General features: G+C 39.6%; 2 protein-coding genes across 2 annotated transcripts; both read right to left on the minus strand.

The window, feature by feature from the left end:
* Positions 1 to 1395: 1395 nt before the first annotated feature.
* On the minus strand, positions 1396 to 2982 carry LOC147335114 (endonuclease domain-containing 1 protein-like). The gene is made up of 2 exons (XM_086286047.1): positions 2662 to 2982; positions 1396 to 2178 (listed from the first exon to the last, which is right to left on the minus strand). Exons 1-2 carry the CDS (start codon positions 2980 to 2982, stop codon positions 1396 to 1398), a joined length of 1104 nt encoding a protein of 367 aa, XP_086142173.1.
* Positions 2983 to 10255: 7273 nt separating this feature from the next.
* Positions 10256 to 13871, minus strand: LOC147335115 (endonuclease domain-containing 1 protein-like). Its single transcript, XM_086287455.1, has 4 exons — positions 13824 to 13871; positions 13647 to 13694; positions 12378 to 12710; positions 10256 to 11422 (listed from the first exon to the last, which is right to left on the minus strand). Exons 1-4 carry the CDS (start codon positions 13869 to 13871, stop codon positions 10838 to 10840), a joined length of 1014 nt encoding a protein of 337 aa, XP_086143581.1. The 3' UTR covers positions 10256 to 10837.
* Between the last annotated feature and the right edge of the window lie 5899 nt (positions 13872 to 19770).

Below are 19770 nucleotides of genomic sequence, written 5' to 3' on the forward strand. Positions count from 1 at the left end.
TGCATGATTAACAATTTATGAAATTATTGGTTTCCCCTCCAACAGTGCTAACGCGAGTGTGTTCGAGAGGCGTGTGTGACTGAAGATGATATTTTCGTGTGTGTGACCCACAGGATTGTGGCTGCCCTTCCCCACTCTTGGATTCCCTGGACTTTTTCCCCTTGCACATTTTGTATATAGCACCTGGTGTGTTTGTAAACAAACTGTTCAACCTTTTAAACTAAGTCCTGTGCTTGAGTTGTTTCATTGGTTTAGTCCAGCACTAGGTCAGTAGACCAATGACATAAAAATCTAGACCCACACGAGCAAGACGCAGATCCTGCTAGGCCACATCACGGACAGTCAGGTAAGCCAAACAGTAGACAACGACCAAAACAAACAGGCAGATGAACTAGACCCAAAATACTCAGGAACTTGCAAAATTCACGAGATCGCCAGTAGTGTCAGTAGAAGACAAGAAGGTTTAGCAATTGTTAAGATGTATCAAAGAATATATAAATAAAAGATAAAAAAAATACCGGTGAGTAGAGGCAGCAAGTCGCGCCAGCGTTGACTCAACCGGAAGTTTGACCGCACCCACCCAGGTAGTACAGGACCCAGCTGTGAGAATGGCAAGTTCTGAAGCCTCTGGACTCCTGTCACATTAATATGTTGTTTATTAAGCACTGAGATTTGTCTGTAAGTTTCCTTATGACATTTCAACAGGCGTTGCCTTGTGAAGTTTATTACAGTATGGAGTGTAGAGAGACACAGGTAAATAGAAAAAAACACACAAAACACAACATCTGCCCAAAATGATCAAAGTGAACAGGAGAAAAACTAATGGTGCCCTTACACTTCAAAATAACGCTTATGATGCAAACACTACAAAAAAGTTACATGAAACATCACGTCCTATTTAATACAATTTAAGCAGCAATGATAAACTGAAAAATAATCACATCTCGGAAATATTTGGCTGTTTTACATAAACATGGGACACAAATTAATGGTAAAACCTGAATCGGCTCAATACAAAGTTATTTGGATTTGTCACATTGCGCAGGGGCACAGACATATACACAGCTGGTGTATATGTCTGTGTTCATAGTCTGAGAAATTCCAAGCAGGGAAGAATACACAGTAACTAAACTAAAGGCAGCTGCAGCACATGATAACAACGTTATTATGAATAAAAAAAATAAAACACCTACTGAGTAAAACCAGATTAAGAAAATAACCATCATTAATTTACATTATTTTTACTTTTGTCTTCATTAAAGTAAATGATTCATTTCCAGGTTATTTCCTTTAACATTTTCATGATTTTCAGCTTTTCCAAATTACTTTTTGATTTAACGATTTCTTTCTTCTTATGATGCTTCCAAGCAAGTTACCTGAAAAAAAATCTGACATTTAAATTGGGATTTTCTTCTTTTTAGGTCCAAGAAAATGTTTTCCTTCTAAAAGCCTTACATCATTCTCATTTACTTTAAACTTTTTGACTGATGCAATTGTAGTACTCATAGGGGCAGTTGTTGATTTGCCAGATGTGGTGGAAAGTGGGACAGATGTTTCAGGGGAAGAGAAAGATGTACTTTGTACAGATTTACTTGACATTTTTGATGGGCAGGAGCAGTTAGAGGGAAGGTGTGAATACAGATGAGTAACTGTTGTAGTTTCAGGACATTGTGTTTCAGGAAATACTTGTATTCCCCGCTCTTTGTGGAGTTCTCCCAAGGTCTTTGTATCCAGATGTTCAGGGCCATGATTTCTGTTGTTGCCCCAGTGTGCACTTGCCAGCCAGCTGTTCTGAATCTGACTGTAGCAGCAGAAGGCCGACCAGAGCACTGAAGGAATACTGATTCTTTGGTTGAGACGGTTGTTGCTGGGCTGTGCTCCGATAACTACAAAGCCTTCTATATTGCTATTGTTTTTGCAATATTCATTCAAAACACATTTGATGCAATTCTCCATTTTATTCCAGCTTCCGCTGTTGAAGTCTTTATTTTGTGGAACAATGTTAGTCAAAGTAAAAGTAGAATTTCTTTTTAAAACAGTAGATCCATAAGAGCTTGGAAACAAGTGTCCTCTGTCAAAATCTATGTTGTATTTGTAGTCTTTGTCCCCAGCCTGGTGCTTGTAATTGGTACTGTTGTTTGATGGTCTCATATTGGGATTGTCACTTGGTTTTTCAAGCTGTCAAAATCAAAAGGGTAGGTCAGTAAGTCATGCATGGTTGTTGCTAAATAGATTAACAGATTAAAAGAGTTTAGTTATCACCTCAGGATCATTCATTTCAGCTGATATTGCTTTTTTTTCGTCTATAGAGCGAACTTAAACTGACATAATTTAAATTAATTTTAGCCAAACTCAGTGAAGCTGAACTCAGTGATGTCTTTAGGAACATATACTGAACAATGCTGATTATCACTTTGTAACGTAATGTAATGGAAATAATTTGTAGAGCCCTCAAAACAGTTACTGAATTAGTAGAAATGGTATCAGCAACACTAGAGTGTTGGAGTCAGCCTGTACAGTGATTAGTTTATCATGTACGTAGGCCTGCAGTGTCATAATATTTTATTTCAGTTTGAAAGCTGCATCACAGCAGTTATTATGAAGTAACACATAACAGTTGTTACACATAACTAATAAATATTGCAAATATTTAATATATACCTGTGGTTCAATCATCCATGGGATCTGGGGTCTTCCAGATGTGCTCCCATTGAACTTTGCAGCAGAAAAAACTGGAATCTTGTTCTGGGTGTCGTAGAGTGTCACAAATGTTCTGGTGTTATTCAAAGTTTGGCAAATCAGCTTGTATCTGTTCTGGTCCTTGATGTTCCCTCCCTCCAAAATTCCTGGGATGTTTGGTGGAATTTTCTCAAGAAAAAACTCATTACATTGTGCCACTGATGTCACCACTTCAGTTTCAGTGGGAACAATGGACAGAAGGAGGAGAGCAGCGAGGGGCAGGAGCTGCTTCAGTAATGTCATCACCGCACCCTGATTCATCTGGTCAGAGGAGAAACCAAAACCTTTACACATCATTACATTTAAAGAGGCACAGTTAAAATTTACCGTATTTTCTGTCTCAGCTAAAGTTTCAAATCATGAGGTAAATATATGCACAAATAATCACTGTGAGCCCAAAACTAAGGATAAGGATTACCATAAATGCTGACTTTACCCAATTTGTTTCTACTCTTGAACCTGTGTAATGTCAAAAAGGCGTAACACAAGAAATAGTGTCTCAGTGGAAACTATGCAAATACAGTATTTACAAAAGTAAACCAAGCAGCAATCACTTTATAAATAAAGGGATTTTGTGCGGTTCAAACCTTCTGTTTGCAAAGGACGTGTAGTGAGAATTTGATTGGATTAACGGGAATGGAAATAAAGCAGTTTATTTCAGATGAACAAAGGCCCAGCATAAGATAAGGATTAGCTTAAACTGTGAATCATAAAAAGGTGTCTAACCATAGAAAATCTGGTGGAGGAAACCTGCATATGAAACTGCATTCTTACAAATTTTAAAACCAATTCAAGCCTGTTAAGTGTCTTTCTTCATCTATCTAAAGGTAAACACAAAGTCAGCTCAACAATAATTAAGACTTTATATACTGAGGCTTTCAGACTCTCAGGTTAAAGCTCAGAAAACTATTTCAAAAATCGCCAAACAGCTAAAACAACAAATGAGAGCAGGTAAACAGATTCTGCACAAAGAAACAAAAAGCGTGGATCATTCACCCCACGGCACGTACACGAACATGCCATCAGTGCTGAATACCGACATATGAAGGTTTCATCACTCTGACCAAAATTCACTGAACCAGCATCAAAAGAAGATCAAAACTTCACGTTTGATAACCGTCATCATGAATTCTTTTAATGGTGTAGAGTGTCTGTTATGTAACAGCCAGACAAGTTCAGCCCAAGTGGCCTGAGATGGAGTGAAATTCAGTTTCAGTCTGCTCCAAACAACTCAATAAATCTTTAGAAAATGTGATTCTACTAAACTTTTATTCTGCGTTTCATGTTTAATCCTTTTTGGAATGAGGTAAACATCTAACTGGTGTGGCATCTGTTACGAGTTTAGTTAAGCTTAAGAGAAAGTTAAGAAAAAGGGTTACAGTAATGGAGTTCAGAATCAATTTTTTCTTTTTTTAAACTTTGTGCTGCTTTAATTCAATTAATGTTGCTTCATATTAGTTTGTACAGCTTGTTGTGACTGCTATGCTAACTAATGGAATTTGGCTTTACTTTGTTGACTCCAATTGTGTGTGTGTGTGTGTGTGTGTGTGTGTGTGTGTGTGTGCGTGCGTGCGTGCGCGCGCATCTACTAAGATGACCAGTATGGTGATGAATAAAATAAAGAAAACAGTTCTTACCACTTCAGGTTTCCTTAATGGGTTAACAGAGCAGTGGAAATGAGATACATGGTGCGGTGCAGAGTCACCCTCCTTAAAGATAAGTTAGGCTCAAAGAGGAAGTCGGTGCCTACTCAGAATTTTGTGTATGTTATGATTATTGTCAGTTTTACACAGTGTATAGTCTCGCACCTCAACTTCCTCTTTTCTCCTTTCGTCTCTCATTCTCTATCTATCTATGTATGCATACAAACACACACACCAACGTGTGTGTGTGTGTGTGTGTGTGTGTGTGTGTGTTTCTGAGGGTCAATGGCCTGTGTGATGGGCAGACCACAACTTTAAATACAGTTTAATAGTGTTTGTAGTCAGCAGGTCTGTTTCTACTGTGAAGGGAAGACTTGGAGTTGCAGGTTTGACAGGTTGAGTTGCAGCAAACAAGACATTGCTGTGTGTGTGAGACCCTTATTGGAGAACAGACTTCAGTATTTTACATTAATTTATCCTTCTTCATGTTAACACTTTGACATGTATTGTCACACTAATGTTGTTTGTTTGACGATGGTGACACAGCAGTCTGTTTTCACAGTAAGTTACTTTATTTTAGTCTGCATGTTCTGCTTTTCGTGGTTGTTCTCAGAAACATTATGACTGTGAAATGCAAGGCCTTCATTCAGTTTCTGTTCCTGTCACCTTGTTTTTTCGTGTTGTTTTTGTGTCTCTTTGCATGTTGATCTCAAACAGACAAGAAGCAAAATTAGAAATTAGCTTGAATTAGGACAGCAACTATTCATTGAGAAACTCAAATATTTTTAAAAATCTTTGTGCAAATTTTTTACTTCTGTGCTTCGTTTAATGCACGACTCTATAGTGTCACTGTGGAAGCTCTGTGCAAGCACTGTGCAAACGTTTCACTCACATTTGCATCTAAAGAAAGACCTGCAGTAGAAACACATGCAGGAACAGGGGTGTGAATGAAAGATATGGCAACACTAAGCAAACTGGGGCTACAACGAAGATGATGCTGCCATAGTTTAACATGGAGTCTGTCTGCAGGCACACAGCAAAGAGCAAAAAGGTGGAGCCTGGACTGGACTGGAGCAGAAAATAGGCCCTGACAGTTTAGGTACAGGCAGCCAACCATGACTGCGCTACTGTTTATATCACGCATACACATATTATGTATATATATCTCAGTTTGTTTGTTAATTGATATTTAAACAGGTTGTAATCAGGTCGGTAAAGCTGTTGTTGGATTACTTACACTGCAACATGTACTAATTAAAAAGCCAGACTTCAGCTATGAGCAGTGTTCAGTTCTTAGAGTTATAATCATAATAAATGTGCAAGTAAAAAATCATCAGAACAAATATATTCATTTCACGGGCCCAATTAAATTCCTCGCATGTAAAATCAACAACCCGCGCATGTACAACTCAACAGCGGGCACACAAATAAACCATTGCATACACAAGAGTGTCTGCTTTGCACACGCTGCTACAGTTTTACACCCCCGTGGGTAGCCCCACAGAGAAATCTTGTTCACACTGACAAACTTTGGAAAAACAGTAAAGTGATTCGTCCCTTTGGCGGCCTCCCTGATGGTGAAGGAAACTGTACTGACTGACACCTTTCTTTGTGTAACCTTGCCTTTTTTTTCATCTCTGGCACTTTACCACTTAAGTTTGTACTATTTCAAGCTTTTCATTAGACTTGAAAAAAATTGGGGTGCTCTAAAACTTTTGACTAGTAGTGTAAGTACAGTATGTATGTATGTAAAAGGTTGAGGTAATGAGCTAAGTGCCCCTTGTCTTCAGTGCCGAGCGTTACCAAACAAAGTGTTGTTTGTGAATGCATAATGACAATGAAAAGATCCTTCCTCTTAATTTTTTTGTCTTTTCAGTTAATGAGAATTTCTCTTTACTTATTTAATGGTGAAGGTTTTAGGACCCAGAGGATCAAAGGGAGGGTATAAAAGAAGAAGCAGCAGCAGGCGCTCTTCTTCTCTCCTTTGTGCTGATGAGTGGCTGTGAACAAAGGTGATTTGGGAAGGTAATGAGTCTGAGGAGTTTTTCCTTTTCTCCTTTTGTTGCTCGTTCTCCCTAGTCTGCTTTGGTGTAAGGGTCACATCTTAAAACAGATTTATTTATTTATTTTTATTTATTTATTTATTTATTTTGCATTTGGGTTTGCTCTTTATGTTAACTGGGCAAGGTGCAATATTAGTCGGGCAATGTGCAATCCCTGAGCTGGGGCTCACACCTTATAGAAAATTAGGCCTTGCCTAGATGCTTTTTGGGAATTGTTTTGCGTTTAAGATAACATGATTGCAGTGGTACCAATCATTTCCTTAGGGAAACATTTGCATGTAATAAAGTTGTATTTATCTGGAGTGGATTTGGGTTTTTAAGTAAGGGGCATCTGTTTTCTTCTGGTGAGAGCGGGTTACCAGGTGATTGTTACATTGTGGACAGGTTGCACCATTCACCCTCACCCCTTACTCTAATGTTCCCGGTCGAAAATGACCGGTCAGTTTTAACAGCTCTTAAATTATCATATTTTTCACTACCAAATTCAGTTCAGTGGGTGGGTCAATGGGTTGTTCAGTGAGTCGTTCAGTGGTCATTCAGTGGGACAGGGGGAACACCACAGATCTAACAAAGTTGATTAAAACAGTCAAAATTCAACGAAAGATGTGCTCATCACTTTTATATGTTCAAGTGCATAGTGTGGAGGATGTCATGAGGACTTGAGGCAATCGGATGTAAAACACAATATTTACGAATTTTTTAATTTGTAAATCAAACCGAACACGACAGAAAGGTTAAAGGTACATTGTTGATTGTAAGTGATCTTTTTTTGTGATGTTTTAGTTTTATTGCAAACCTTATTTTTGCTCTTTTCTTTATTATATCATCATATCATCTTCATATCATATCATGTCACTCATATCCTGGCTAATATTGACCCCTTGTCTCTTTTATTCTGGGCTTGAAGTTTGTAATAGTAGTATCAAGGGCTTTGGTGGTTGTTGTGTGTTTTTGATCACTACACTTAGCCCAAGTTGAATGAGAAATCATCAGTGTTGCCAAGAGAGTCGGGGCTTGCAGGACGAAATGCAGGTGAATGACTAGATGATGATTCCCTTAATGAGAGCTGACGACGGAGGTGGAACAAGGAGGTGAACACTTCCTCTGAACAACAGGCGATGAGTCCAGGGCGGGATTGTATGGACACCTGTGCACAAGGGAGCAGAGTTAAACATGAAGACAGGGCGAGGGCAGAGCGGAGTGTAGACGAAGCCTAGTTACCACAGTAAGTGACTGAACGAACTGGCGATGAGTAGTAGGCAGCCCTGGCTTAAATAGGCCTCCTATAATTGACAGCGGAGGGGGCTCAGGTGCGACACAGGCGGCTCCGAGAGTAGCCAGGGTACCATCCTGATGACCAAAATTGAAAACCCCTCAGCTGCTCCCAAAAACCATGACATACACTGGGCAGTCTGAGGTACACCTGTGCACTACTCATGATGTCAGATCAGCATCCTGATGTGGCACACCTGTGAGGTGGGATGGATTATCTCAATATAGCAGATGTGCCCACTACCACACATTTGGACTGATTTGTGACCACTGTTTGGGAGGGATGGTTATATTGTGTATCTGGAATGAATTTTAGGTCTCTACGTCCATCCCATGGGGAATGGGAGCAGTAACAAAGGTGTTGCGTTTATATTTTTGTTGAGTGTAAAAATTAATAAAAAAAAAATACAAAGCTTCAAAAACCTGTGAATCGAGATAAACTGATATGACTCAGTGCCACTGAGGACACAAAGGTTACATGAGCAATAACCTTACTTGGATATTAGCAATTTATTGATTATAAATAGGCGATCTTACCTTGAAGTTCAAATCTGACTGACTCAAATTCTAAATTGAATACATCTCACTGTAGTGAAAACTTTTTTATAACACATAGTTGAATGTGTGACATGGTTAGGTTTACATCTTGGGATCATTATTATTATTATTAATGTCATTATTATTGTTATCCTGAGTTACAGGGTAACAATAATGTTGATTACCTAAAGGAAACACTTCCTTTTGTCACCTGTCAGCAGTGTAAACATGCTGTGATACCCTGAGTTACAGTCAGAGGGCTTCATCGTACACTTATGTGCACCCCTGTCTATGAGGGTTGACACACTGCAATCTGCATACAGGAGGGCTGGCAAAGATCTCCAGCTAGCCAATCGTGAAGAGAAAAGCTTTCTCACTCCCTCCGAGGCCCACGGCCATAACAATTATCATTATTATTATCATCATCATCATCATCCAAGTTTGAATGGTGATTACCTAAAAAATGAGTGAGCACTGAGAAACATTTCTTTTTGTAACCTGTCAACAATGTAAACATGCTGATACCCTGAGTTACAGGCAGAGAGCTTCATCGTACACTGAAAGTTATTTAAAATTATTCCTGAAAAGTTAGTTTTGAACAGACATTTGGCTGCAAATCAAGGCAGCATCTATGTAACTTAATAGTCATTCACACATTTATCCTCTATACGAGTTTGATCCTTTTTGATTTCTTATAAAAATACTTCACCCAGATTTAAAATGATGCCTTTTTAAAACCTAAAGTGTATTTTCCTACAAAAAACACAAAATGCACTCTGTGATGCTCCAGTTGTAATTTATTAGAACCACAATAACATATTAAATGGTTTACAAAGCACTATAGAGAGTAGTTACAGTCATATAGTTTAGCATGGGCTGCATGATGTTATGGTGATTAGCACCACGGCCTCACAGGAAGACAGTCCTGGGTGTGAATCCATCAGTTTCCTGGTCTTCGGTGTGAAGATTGTATCTTCTCCCAGTGCTGGTGTGGGTTCTCTCCAAGCTTCCACCCACAGTTCAATGATGTGCTGGGATAGGCTCCAGCTACAGCTCAACCAGTTGTTGAGTTGTAGCTGGTACTACAACTCAGTACTTCAACAAATACTTCTCTTTTCTCTATAGCTGTTGGTGAACACATCATTAAACATTTTTTTCTGTATACCAGCACATCACAGTGTGTGTAAATATTGTCTCAAATCGTCCTTGCTTTTGCTATTTGATAAATTTCTGACATTTTCAACCAAGAGATGATCTCAAAGCAGTTTATGTTGGTAACACCACTTATTTTGAGTATGAGTACATCTGCACCCAGTGTAACAATCACAATGGTGGCTGAACTCTGACTGTGAGGAAAAGAGAAAAAAATAACAGCACTGGCAGATAAAATACCCCAAATGCAGGAAGAATAAATGTCAAAAAACACAAAAACAAAGAAAGTAAATCTGATAAAGCACAAGAATCAATCAGGCACTCAGGAAGGAAAATAAAGGCATGAAATCAAGGCACATGATTCAGGTAAATTACCAAATTACCAAAACTATACGGTCATTATAAACACAGGAAAGAATAAACATGGAGATTACAAAGCAGGAACCACAGCTTAACAAATCCTTCATGCGATTCCCGAACCAAAAACATCATTATTCATTTAATCACATCTGTAGCTTTTACTTCATTATCATCTCAGGCATGAATAGTAGATAAATAAATGTGGTTTAAATCAGACATTTATAATTAAAATGTAATATAATTGCTAATTTTAAAACCATGCTTAGTTTCCCTTTATGCATGAGAAATGCTTTATGTATATCTTTGCCAAAAAGATATAATCCAACTTGTTTTATTTTTAATTGTTTTGTAAATTGCAGTGTTGATGTTGTTTATTCAGCCAAGAATTTTGATTGCAAGCTTCCTTTATGAAGCATCAATAATATTTGCATTGTGATGTGGTCTGTGGCACCTGTCTGATAGAGAACAATGTTTAGAGAGACTCTGGTAAGAAAACATCAGCATGAAATAATCAATAAAAATGACTAGGAGGAAAAACTGATGATGCCCTTTCATTTCACAATAATGATGTAAACTTTTGAATGTACTTTTTTCAGTCATTTCAAAGTCAATCATACAGTTCCTTATTATTTATTCTTTTAACATGATCGTGTTTTTTAACTTTTCCAAATCACTTTTCGATTAACCCCGGCTTCTCATATGGTGCTTACAGGTAGTTTTCTAAAAGAAAAAAAAATGCTTTGAATCAGAATTCTCATCTTTAGTCTGTTGCCTTATAAGGAATCTCATCACTCTCATGCGACAAAAGGTTTAGAGTAAAACCTTTTGACACATGTGCTAGAAATCTGGACAGATGCAGCAGCAGAAACACTGGCTGTAGTACCCAGAGGGCCAGTTGTTGGATTGCCAGATGTGGTACTGTAATTTGGAACTGTGCAGGAAAGTGAGACAGATGTTCCAGGTGATGAGAAAGATTTGGAGCTGGGAGGGATTGGTGAATTACATGTGGAAGAAGAAGACTGAAGGGGTGGGGGTGGTTGTAGGACGAGTAGATGTACTCTTCTTTCTGTTTCACTTTTGTCGGCATTGGGCTTTGCAGGGACTTTCTGAGTAAAGCTCAGTGGCACTTTTGCCATTACGGCATTGTGGTCCAGGAAATGCTTCAATTCTCAGCTTTGTGTGGAGTTCTGCCAAGGTCTTGGTCTGCAGATATTTTGGGCCATCATCTGTGTTCTCACCCCAGTGTGCACTCGCCAACCAGCTCTCCTTACTTTGACTGTAACAGCAGAATGCCGACCACAGCACTGAAGGTATATTTATCCTTTGGTTGAGTGGGTTTTCATTGCCGGGCTGTGCTCCGATCACTACAAAGCCTTCTCTTTGGTTATTGTTTTTAATGCAGTAATTATCCAGAATGCATTTAACACATCTCTCCATCAAGTTCCACCTACCATTGTTAAATCGTCTTCTTTGTGGAACAGCATTAGTCAGGGTATATGTAGAGTTTATGTCACCTTCTTCAGATCTATAAGAGCTTGGAAATAAATGCCCTCTGTCAAACTCTGTCTGTTTGTAATCATTAGTTCCAGCCTGGTGGTCGTAGGTGATTTTCTTGTCTGCTGGTGTCATATTGGCATCACCAGTTTGGTTTTCAAGCTATAAAAGTGAAAATGATATATTAGTGATCCATGCATGGCTGCTGCAAAGTCGACTAAATGTACATTTACTAATTGGTTGATCAAAGTTGTATTATTTAAACATAATAACAGCCCTCTTAAGTTGTGAGCTTTACATATTTTAATGCTACCATTTAAAAAGGCAAACTTTAACTGACAAGACTGCTGTTACATAGGAAATATACAGACGTGTCCTATATCAGAAAAAATGGAAAATCTTTGTAGCGTCATCAACATATAAATGGGATCACTGAATATAAGTAATAAGTTAAAGCAGTAATACTTTATAATAATCTCGGACTATTCAGCATTAGTGAGGTATTAGTAAATGTTTCATTCATCATTTTTAAAGGATTACTCCTCCATAGTACGTAATTTGTAATTGCAGTCTTGAAATACTTTCATTTTGTTCTATAAATGCTTTATGTGGCAAAAATGCTCTACACATTAAATGCAGTCAAAGTACTGAACTAAAGGTTAATAACTGATTGAAGTAACCATGAATTACAGTATGAAATAAGTGTTAATAAAACCTTTATTAGATCGCTCACAAACAATGTGCTCATATCTTAATCGTTACGTATATAAATGTCAATGAAACTACTTTGTTAATCACTTATTCAGCCTCTCTAAATGTTACCATGAACGTGTTATACATGAGTTTATTAATTAAGAGAAAAATGTCTTACTCACTAATAGCATGACATTATTATAAAGTGTTACCATAAAAGTTACTTTTGTAGTTCACTGGAGTGCTTTAGTTGCAATAGCAGTAGCACAGCACTGTGGGTAGTTGGTTTAATTTTAGTGGTATACTAAGATTCACAGTAATAAATGTGGTAAGTATTATCATCACGTAGCACTGCATTATGAACATATTTTATTAAAGCTTAAAAAGATGTATTAAATCAGATGGCTGTTACTTATAATGATACCTGTGGTTCAATCTTCCAACGACTTCCCTTTCCCTCGCCTCCACCTCTGTACTCTGCAGCAGAAAAAACTGGAATCCTGTTCTTGGTGTCGTACAGCGTCACAAACCTCCTGATGTCTGTCAAAGTCTGGCAGATCACTTTGTATCTGTTCTGGTCCTTGATGTTCCCTTCCTCCAAAATATCTGGGATGTTTGGTGGAGTTTTCTCAAGAAAAGACTCATTACATTGTGCCACTGATGCCACCACTGCAGTTTCAGTGGGAACGATGGACAGAAGGAGCAGAGTAGTGAGAGGCAGGAGGTGCTGCATCATCAATGATATCATCAGTGAGCCCTGTGTCATCGGGTTAGAGAAAAACAAAGACAGATATTACATTAAACATACTTCCTCATTCCCTGATATATACATATACGTGCATAATAACCCATAAGAGCCCAGACCTATTTTTACAGTCAGGAAAACTGTGGGAGAGTCAATGTTCAAACTTTAATAGAAACTTCCCTCAATGTGTAAAGTAGCAGTGTCACCTGTGTGACTGTGGGTTCTTAGGATGAAGGTTTCAAATTATGAGCTACGTTTATGTCCAAGTGTCCATTCTAGGATTCCAGTGTCATTGACGTGAATTCATTTCATCACAGAGAGAGAATCTGATAGCTTTTGTTTTTAAGATATTAATAAAAGCTTTTAGAGTTAATCCAAGGTCAACCAGCTCCTCTCTTTACTGTGAAAAGGTTATAAAACATAAACCAGTATAGAATATTATTTTTTTATCATGGCCACATTCTTAAAAGTAAAAAAAAATAGGTTAATATATAATATATAAAATAAACTATCCATTCTGTGAACACTGAACCCCACCCACTCTTCACACTTTAACACACACGTTAACAAAGGAAGCACAGTCAGAAGTCAGTTGGATTAAACTGACAGAAACTCAAGCAGTTTTTCATCATCTACAGGAAAACACAAAGTGAGCCAGACAATAACTAAAACATGATTCAATAAGGCTTTTAGATATTCTGAGTTGCTTCAAAACAGTCGTTCTCAGCTTTTCTCATTTAAATATCACCACTGCACAAACAGCACACTCTTAGACAGAATTTCCTGTTTCATCTTATGTTTGTTTTTGTTTGTTTTTTGCTGACAAGAGATAGGAGCAGGACTGTAGGTAACATACTGAAACATACATGTGCCACGTGTTCTCAGAGGTGATGAATACATTTTACAAAACACAGGTGAAGACATTCACAGAGAAGAAAGAAAGCTAACCTTCAAAGTAAAACAGGAAAGCTGAATCAGGAATCCAGAACTTTGAAACTTGAAACAACAGAACAAGAAAACCGAACAGAGACTGAAGCTTGACTATATTCAGTTAGAATTCTTTTCAATCACACAAATTACAAATTAAAAGATGAATAAAGTAGGGATAAGTGGAGAAGTTCTTACCTCCAATGATCTGTGAAAACCAGCAAAATGACCTTGTAACAGGTTCATACAGCAGAGGAAACAAGACAGCTAGTGAGGACCTGGACAGCCTTCCACACAAATAAACTGAGCAAAAGAGGAAGTGTAGTTTTGGTGTTCTTCAGTGCGGAAACGCTTCGTAAGTTTTCTCAGAACCCAACCAAACATGTTTTACATGCATCATTTTCCACATTAAAGTGACTTCAGCTTTTATTTGAGTTCTTTCTAAGAAGCAAAGTGTATTTCATGAAAAAGCAATGTTACTGCAATAAATAACACATCATCAGTGTGTGAATGTGTGTGTGAATGTGTGTGTGAATGGGTGGATGACTGGATATGTAAAGCGCTTTGGGGCGCTATATAAATACAGGCCATTTACATTTACCATCATTTTATATTTAAAAAAACATTAAATAATAAATGAGTATATTTATAATATAATATAACACAGCTTATGAATTCATATAGATGCTAATCTGAAAGTGCTGCTGAGTCTGCAAGTGCTCGACTTACATGTTTTTTGTGTTTGTTTGTTTTTTTCATTTTGTGTGTTTTAGGTTGTTAATGCTGTTAGTACATTAGCAAGTAAAGCAAAGGATCTGTTGTTAACTTCAACTTTAATAGCGTTTATTAATAAACATATTCACTGTTTTCTGAAGTAAAACTTTCGATCCTCAAAGAAAACAAAAAAAAGACAACTTTCTCACTTCAGCAGGTCTAACATCATTTGGTGCTCGTCTTTTCGAGAACAGTCTTCAGATGGACTTTGTTATCACAAAAACAACATGAAACAACAAAACAACAGGGACAAAAACTTTTTTTCTGACGAAACTATTCAAAGACGAAGATGCTGAGGCTAAGATAAAGTTACATGAAACCTAAATTACTGTGTCATTCTTCACAAGAAATTAAACCAAATGAAACTAAACGTATATCTCAAACTGTTGATTGTAACATAAAGAGGAAGGACAAATTAATGGAAAACCTGAAGCCTTCTCTTCGACAATGCTCAGTCAAGTCTGTCTACAGTTTTATTTTGCGTTGTGTGTTTTGGTGAAATAAATAAATAGCCTAAGCTCAAATACAACACAACATAATATAAAGAATACAAGATACAGTAACTATAACTGTACAAAGGCATACAAAAAGAGCAGTTACACATTAACTTGACTTGCCATGACTTACAACAACTAAGGATACAAAGGTTACATGAGCAATAATCTTACTTGGAATTTGAGCAGTTTAATGATTAGAAATGAATGTTTGTAACCTTGAAGATCAGATCTGACTGACTCAAATTATAATTTGAATGCATCTCACTATAGTGAAAGCTTTTATGCAACACATAGTTGAATGTGTGACATGGGTAGGTTTACATCTTGGGATTTTTATTATTATCATTGTTGTTGTTGTTGTTACGATCCCCTCTCCTAGGGAGGAGTAACATACACGAGCCCTCACACAAGAAACTGAGTAAAACAAAAAACCGACAGGGCTTTTTCAACAGACCACTTTACATGAAGGCATTAACACAGACAATAGTAAAAGCTAAGAGTTAACTGAGGCAAGCTAGTGTAACGTGAGGGTTCACTAGATGGTTGGGAATCTCTCTGAATAATTAGGTACAGCAAGACGGAGACGGATAACTTTTTAGCAGCCTCTTTACTTTTAGCACACTGCAACAATAACCCACACTTCCTGTGTGCCGCCCTCATGAGTACTTCACTGGCCTCTCAGAAGCCAGGAAATCTTATACTCAGATCAAAATAGGGAAAACAACCAGGTAGATATAACACATACTTATTACTGGTTTGAACATGCATGTCTAAACATTCAAACATGTAAACATGTAAATATCAAAACACGTAACCACCAAATACATAACTAGCTTTATAACCTTTGTAAACACCTCTTTGTATATCAAAGTAGATTTAAATTTACTTCTACACTTTACATTTTCCTCCCCCCCTCACATAAGAAACGTCCCCGTTTCCCTACAGAAAAGGAAGAAAAAAAAAACCCAACATGCTGCGAGCAAAGGGGACAACAATAAAACAACAGCAAAACCAAAAACAAGTTTAGTTCAAAACATAGTCCTTGAGGTATCTGGGAGGCACAACTTGACGTCTCACACATCGCCGTGAAACACCAGATACACGATGAGGAGTTGAAGGGACAATGTCTGATTGGTGTATCACCACATGGCCAGAGGGGGAAGTCGTTACAGTCTCAGACCGAGGAGAAGGGGACAAAGGAGAGTGGGAATGGGGTCTTGACTGGTTTAGAGGTGGTGGCTGACAAACCTGAGGGTCTGATGAGGTTGCAGGGCTGCGGCACTGAACATTCCAGCTCCCTTCAGCTGCAGATTTTGAAGCTGTGAAGGGCAACGCACCTGATAATGCAGTCAACTGTGGAATCTGGGGCTGTACAGGTATGTCACCAGCAGGTGAGTTGGTTCCACCTTTAGGAACAGGTGCTTTGTACGGCCTGAGACGATTGTAGTGAACGATTTGAGTCTTGTCTGATTGGTCCAGGAGGTAGCGAATCCTGTACGTGACACCAGGGTTTTCTCCATCTGTTCCAAGGCACTCCAATATCTCAAAGGGGCCCTTCCAATGTGGAGCAAGTTTCTGCTTTGCTGTAGTGAGGTCATTTAACCACACCAAGTCACCCGGAACATAAGGAGTGTGTTTGATGCCCCTATCGTACAATTGTTTCTGCTGGTTGTGGGCACAATCTCTGTTCCATGCAGCAGTGCTGAAGGCAAACTGAAGTCTCTGAGTCAACTGGGTGACGTAGTCAGCAGGAGAAACAGAAGTAGATGATGCTGACATGTTGGTAGGCAACAGCATATTAGCAGACATCCGTGCCTCATGTCCATGTGTGAGAAAAAATGGCGTAAATCCCGTGGTAGAGTGAGGACTGGTGTTGTAAGCCAAAGCAACTTGATTGAGGCAGTCATCCCATTCGCCAGGCTGCTGAAGGAGTAACTTAGCTAACTGGTCAATAAGTGTTCGATTGAACCTCTCGACCATCCCATCGCATTGAGGGTGATATGGGCTGGTCCGTGTCTTCTGGATGCCTAGCAGCTGACACAGATGTTTCACCAGGTCAGATTCAAACTGACGTCCTTGGTCTGTGTGTAGCATTTCAGGGACGCCGTGCTGACAGATGAAGTTGTCAAACAGGCATTTTGCAACTGTTGTGGCACGTTGGTCTGCGATAGCATAGAGATTGACATATTTCGAGAAATAGTCTTGAACAACGAGCACGTACCTGTTGCCACGACTCATAATGGGGAGTTCAAGTATGTCAGCTGCCACCTTTTGAAATGGCTCCGCAGCAACAATTGTTTTCATTGGAGCTCTGTGATGAGGTGTGGGATTCCGTCTGGCATCACATGGGGTGCATTGTGTGCACCATATTCTGATGTCACGTGACATGAATGGCCAGTAATATAGCTGCTGAGCACGTTTCAGGACGTTATCTGCTGATAGGTGACCGGACACTGGGTTGCCATGCAGCAGCTGTAGGACAGTGTCTTTTAAAGATTCAGGAACAACCAACTGATGCAACACTGACTTTTGGGACGGGTTGAAAGCTTTACGACAGAGTAAGCCATTGTGAAAGGTAAGTCTAGAGTACTCGTGCCATAGCACTTTTTCCTGAGGTGGGCATTTTTTCATACGCCAGTAGGGTGGTTTCTGACCCTTAGCTTTCCAGCCAATGACTTCTGACAGTACAGGATCTTTTTGTTGTTCACTTTTGAGATCATCTTCAGGCAGCTCAAGCACAAATGTGGATGAAACAGATAGCGCTGCACACTGCAGTCGTGGATCAGGAAGGTCATTGCATGGAATGTGTTTTTGGTCAGTACTGCAGGGACTATGGTTGGGCGGGCCTGCAGGACCCACGCACCTCTCTTCAGGTTTCAAGGTAGCAGAAGCAGTGCAGACTGTGTCCTGCTCTACGGTTTCACCAGTGACAGGGCGACGTGACAGTGCGTCCGCATTGAGGTGGCGGTGGCCATCTTTATGAATCACAGTCCACTCAAAAGGATCAAGTTCAAGAGCCCAGCGAGCACGGCGACCAGTTCTATCACTGTCAATGGGTATTTTCCGAAGACCCAAGAGGGGCTTGTGATCCGTGACAACAACAAATGGCTGCTTATAGAGGTAGTTCCGAAAATGTCTAACTGCCCAAACAATGGCCCAGAGTTCTCGATCATAAGTCGACCACTTTCTTTCTGCCTTTGTAAGCGCATGGCTAGCATAGGCAATGACTTTCTCTTGCTGTCCCTGTTTTTGAGCTAGTACACTGCCAATAGCTGTGCTAGAAGCATCAGTATACAGAGAAAATGGCAATGTGAAGTCAGGGAATGAAACCACTGGAGGGTTTGAGAGGGCATGTTTCAGATACATGAATGCATCCTGGCACTGAGAAGTCCATTGAAAAGGTGCATGCTTCTCAGTGAGAGCATGTAAGGGGACACTGTGGTGCGCAAAGTTTTGAATAAACTTGCGATAATATGAACAAAGTCCAAGGAATGATCTTACTTCTGTCGCTGTTTGTGGAATAGGCCAGGCTTGCACACTGTTCACATTTCTGGGGTCAGGCTGGATGCCATGTTTTGATACAATGTGGCCCAAAAATTGTACCTGATCTTTGGCAAAACAGCATTTTGAGGGGTTTAGCTTCAAGCCACTTGCCCGGAATCTGCCGAAAATTTCTTCCAGATGCTGGAGATGTTCTGCGAAAGAGCGGCTGTAAATGAGGACATCATCCAAATACACTAAGCAGGTTTTCCAGGGAAGGCCACGAAGTACCATCTCCATTAACCGCTGACATGTGGCTGGAGCGTTTGTGAGTCCCATGGGCATAACAGTGAAGTGGTAAAGTCCACTGCCGGTTGTGAAAGCAGTTTTCTCACGATCCTTCTCTTCCAGTTCAACCTGCCAATAGCCATGTTGAAGGTCCATTGTGGAGAACCAGGCAGAACCTGACAGCGCATCCAGTGCATCATCAACCCTTGGAAGAGGATGAGAGTCTTTGATTGTCACTGCATTGAGTTTCCTATAGTCGAGACAGAAACGCCACGTACCATTTTTCTTTCGCACCAGAACCACTGGGGCGGCCCATGGGCTGTAGCTTTCTTCGATGACACCTGCCTTTAAAAGGTTGTCAACTTGAGTCTGTATTTCAGCTCTCTGATCAGGTGTCACTCTATAGGCTCTTTGTTTAATCGGTGTAGCATCACCTGTGTGAATATGATGCTTAATTATGCCTGTGTGACCTCTGTCCTCTGAGTGCTTACTGAAGATTCCTGAATACTTCTGGAGAAGTGATTTCAGGGACTGAACCTGGGAGTGTGACAAGTTTGTTTCATTTATTTCTACCGGCAGAGTCGAATCATACACAGGTGAAGTAGCACAACATGTCTGCTCCAGTGGAATGATATCAACAGATGAGCCTGAATGAAACTCACCAAGATGCTGTCCAGGGTACAGTTTGATTTCATCACTGGAGGGATTAAGCATTCGAACCACTGTAGTACCATTCTGAACTTCACTGAGAGTGTGAGCCACAAAAATGTCACATGTTGGATTAGGGACCAAGAAACCACAGTAGTCTGTTGGAACAGGAGAAGCCGGTGTGGCTGCTGACACACAGGCTGTGATCAGAGTTTCGCTCATAGCTGGAATTTTGGTTGGTGCTAACACGGAAACATTACAGCAGGCAGCCACCTCATGTCCTTTGGGCAACAGGGGAATTTTCATGTCCCACAGTTGCAGCACTTTGTTTTTGAGGTCGAGAAGAGCATGGTGCCTCTGCAGAAAATCCCAACCTAGAATGACTGGCTGGTAAGCACCTCTGAGGACTTCAAAGTCCTGCTGCCATACCTGAGTCCCAAGCCTAATACCAACGGTTA

This window comes from Aulonocara sp. 'chitande type north' Nkhata Bay, linkage group LG3, assembly GCF_057382095.1.
Source record: "Aulonocara sp. 'chitande type north' Nkhata Bay isolate Kocher_YH1m ecotype deep benthic linkage group LG3, A_spYH_male_GT1.1, whole genome shotgun sequence".
Lineage (NCBI taxonomy): Eukaryota > Metazoa > Chordata > Actinopteri > Cichliformes > Cichlidae > Aulonocara > Aulonocara sp. 'chitande type north' Nkhata Bay.

What these genes read in the sequence shown, in the direction of transcription:
- LOC147335114 (XM_086286047.1), bottom strand. Translation starts at nt 2,982, where the DNA reads ATGACATTACTGAAGCAGCTCCTGCCCCTCGCTGCTCTCCTCCTTCTG. An exon ending in CATGGATGATTGAACCACAG is followed by an intron (nt 2,179 to 2,661) that starts GTATATATTAAA and finishes TGATTTTGACAG; the next exon opens with CTTGAAAAACCAAGTGACAA.
- LOC147335115 (XM_086287455.1), bottom strand. Translation starts at nt 13,871, where the DNA reads ATGAACCTGTTACAAGGTCATTTTGCTGGTTTTCACAGATCATTGGAG. An exon ending in TTTCCTGTTTTACTTTGAAG is followed by an intron (nt 12,711 to 13,646) that starts GTTAGCTTTCTT and finishes CCGATGACACAG; the next exon opens with GGCTCACTGATGATATCATT. An exon ending in GTTGGAAGATTGAACCACAG is followed by an intron (nt 11,423 to 12,377) that starts GTATCATTATAA and finishes TCACTTTTATAG; the next exon opens with CTTGAAAACCAAACTGGTGA.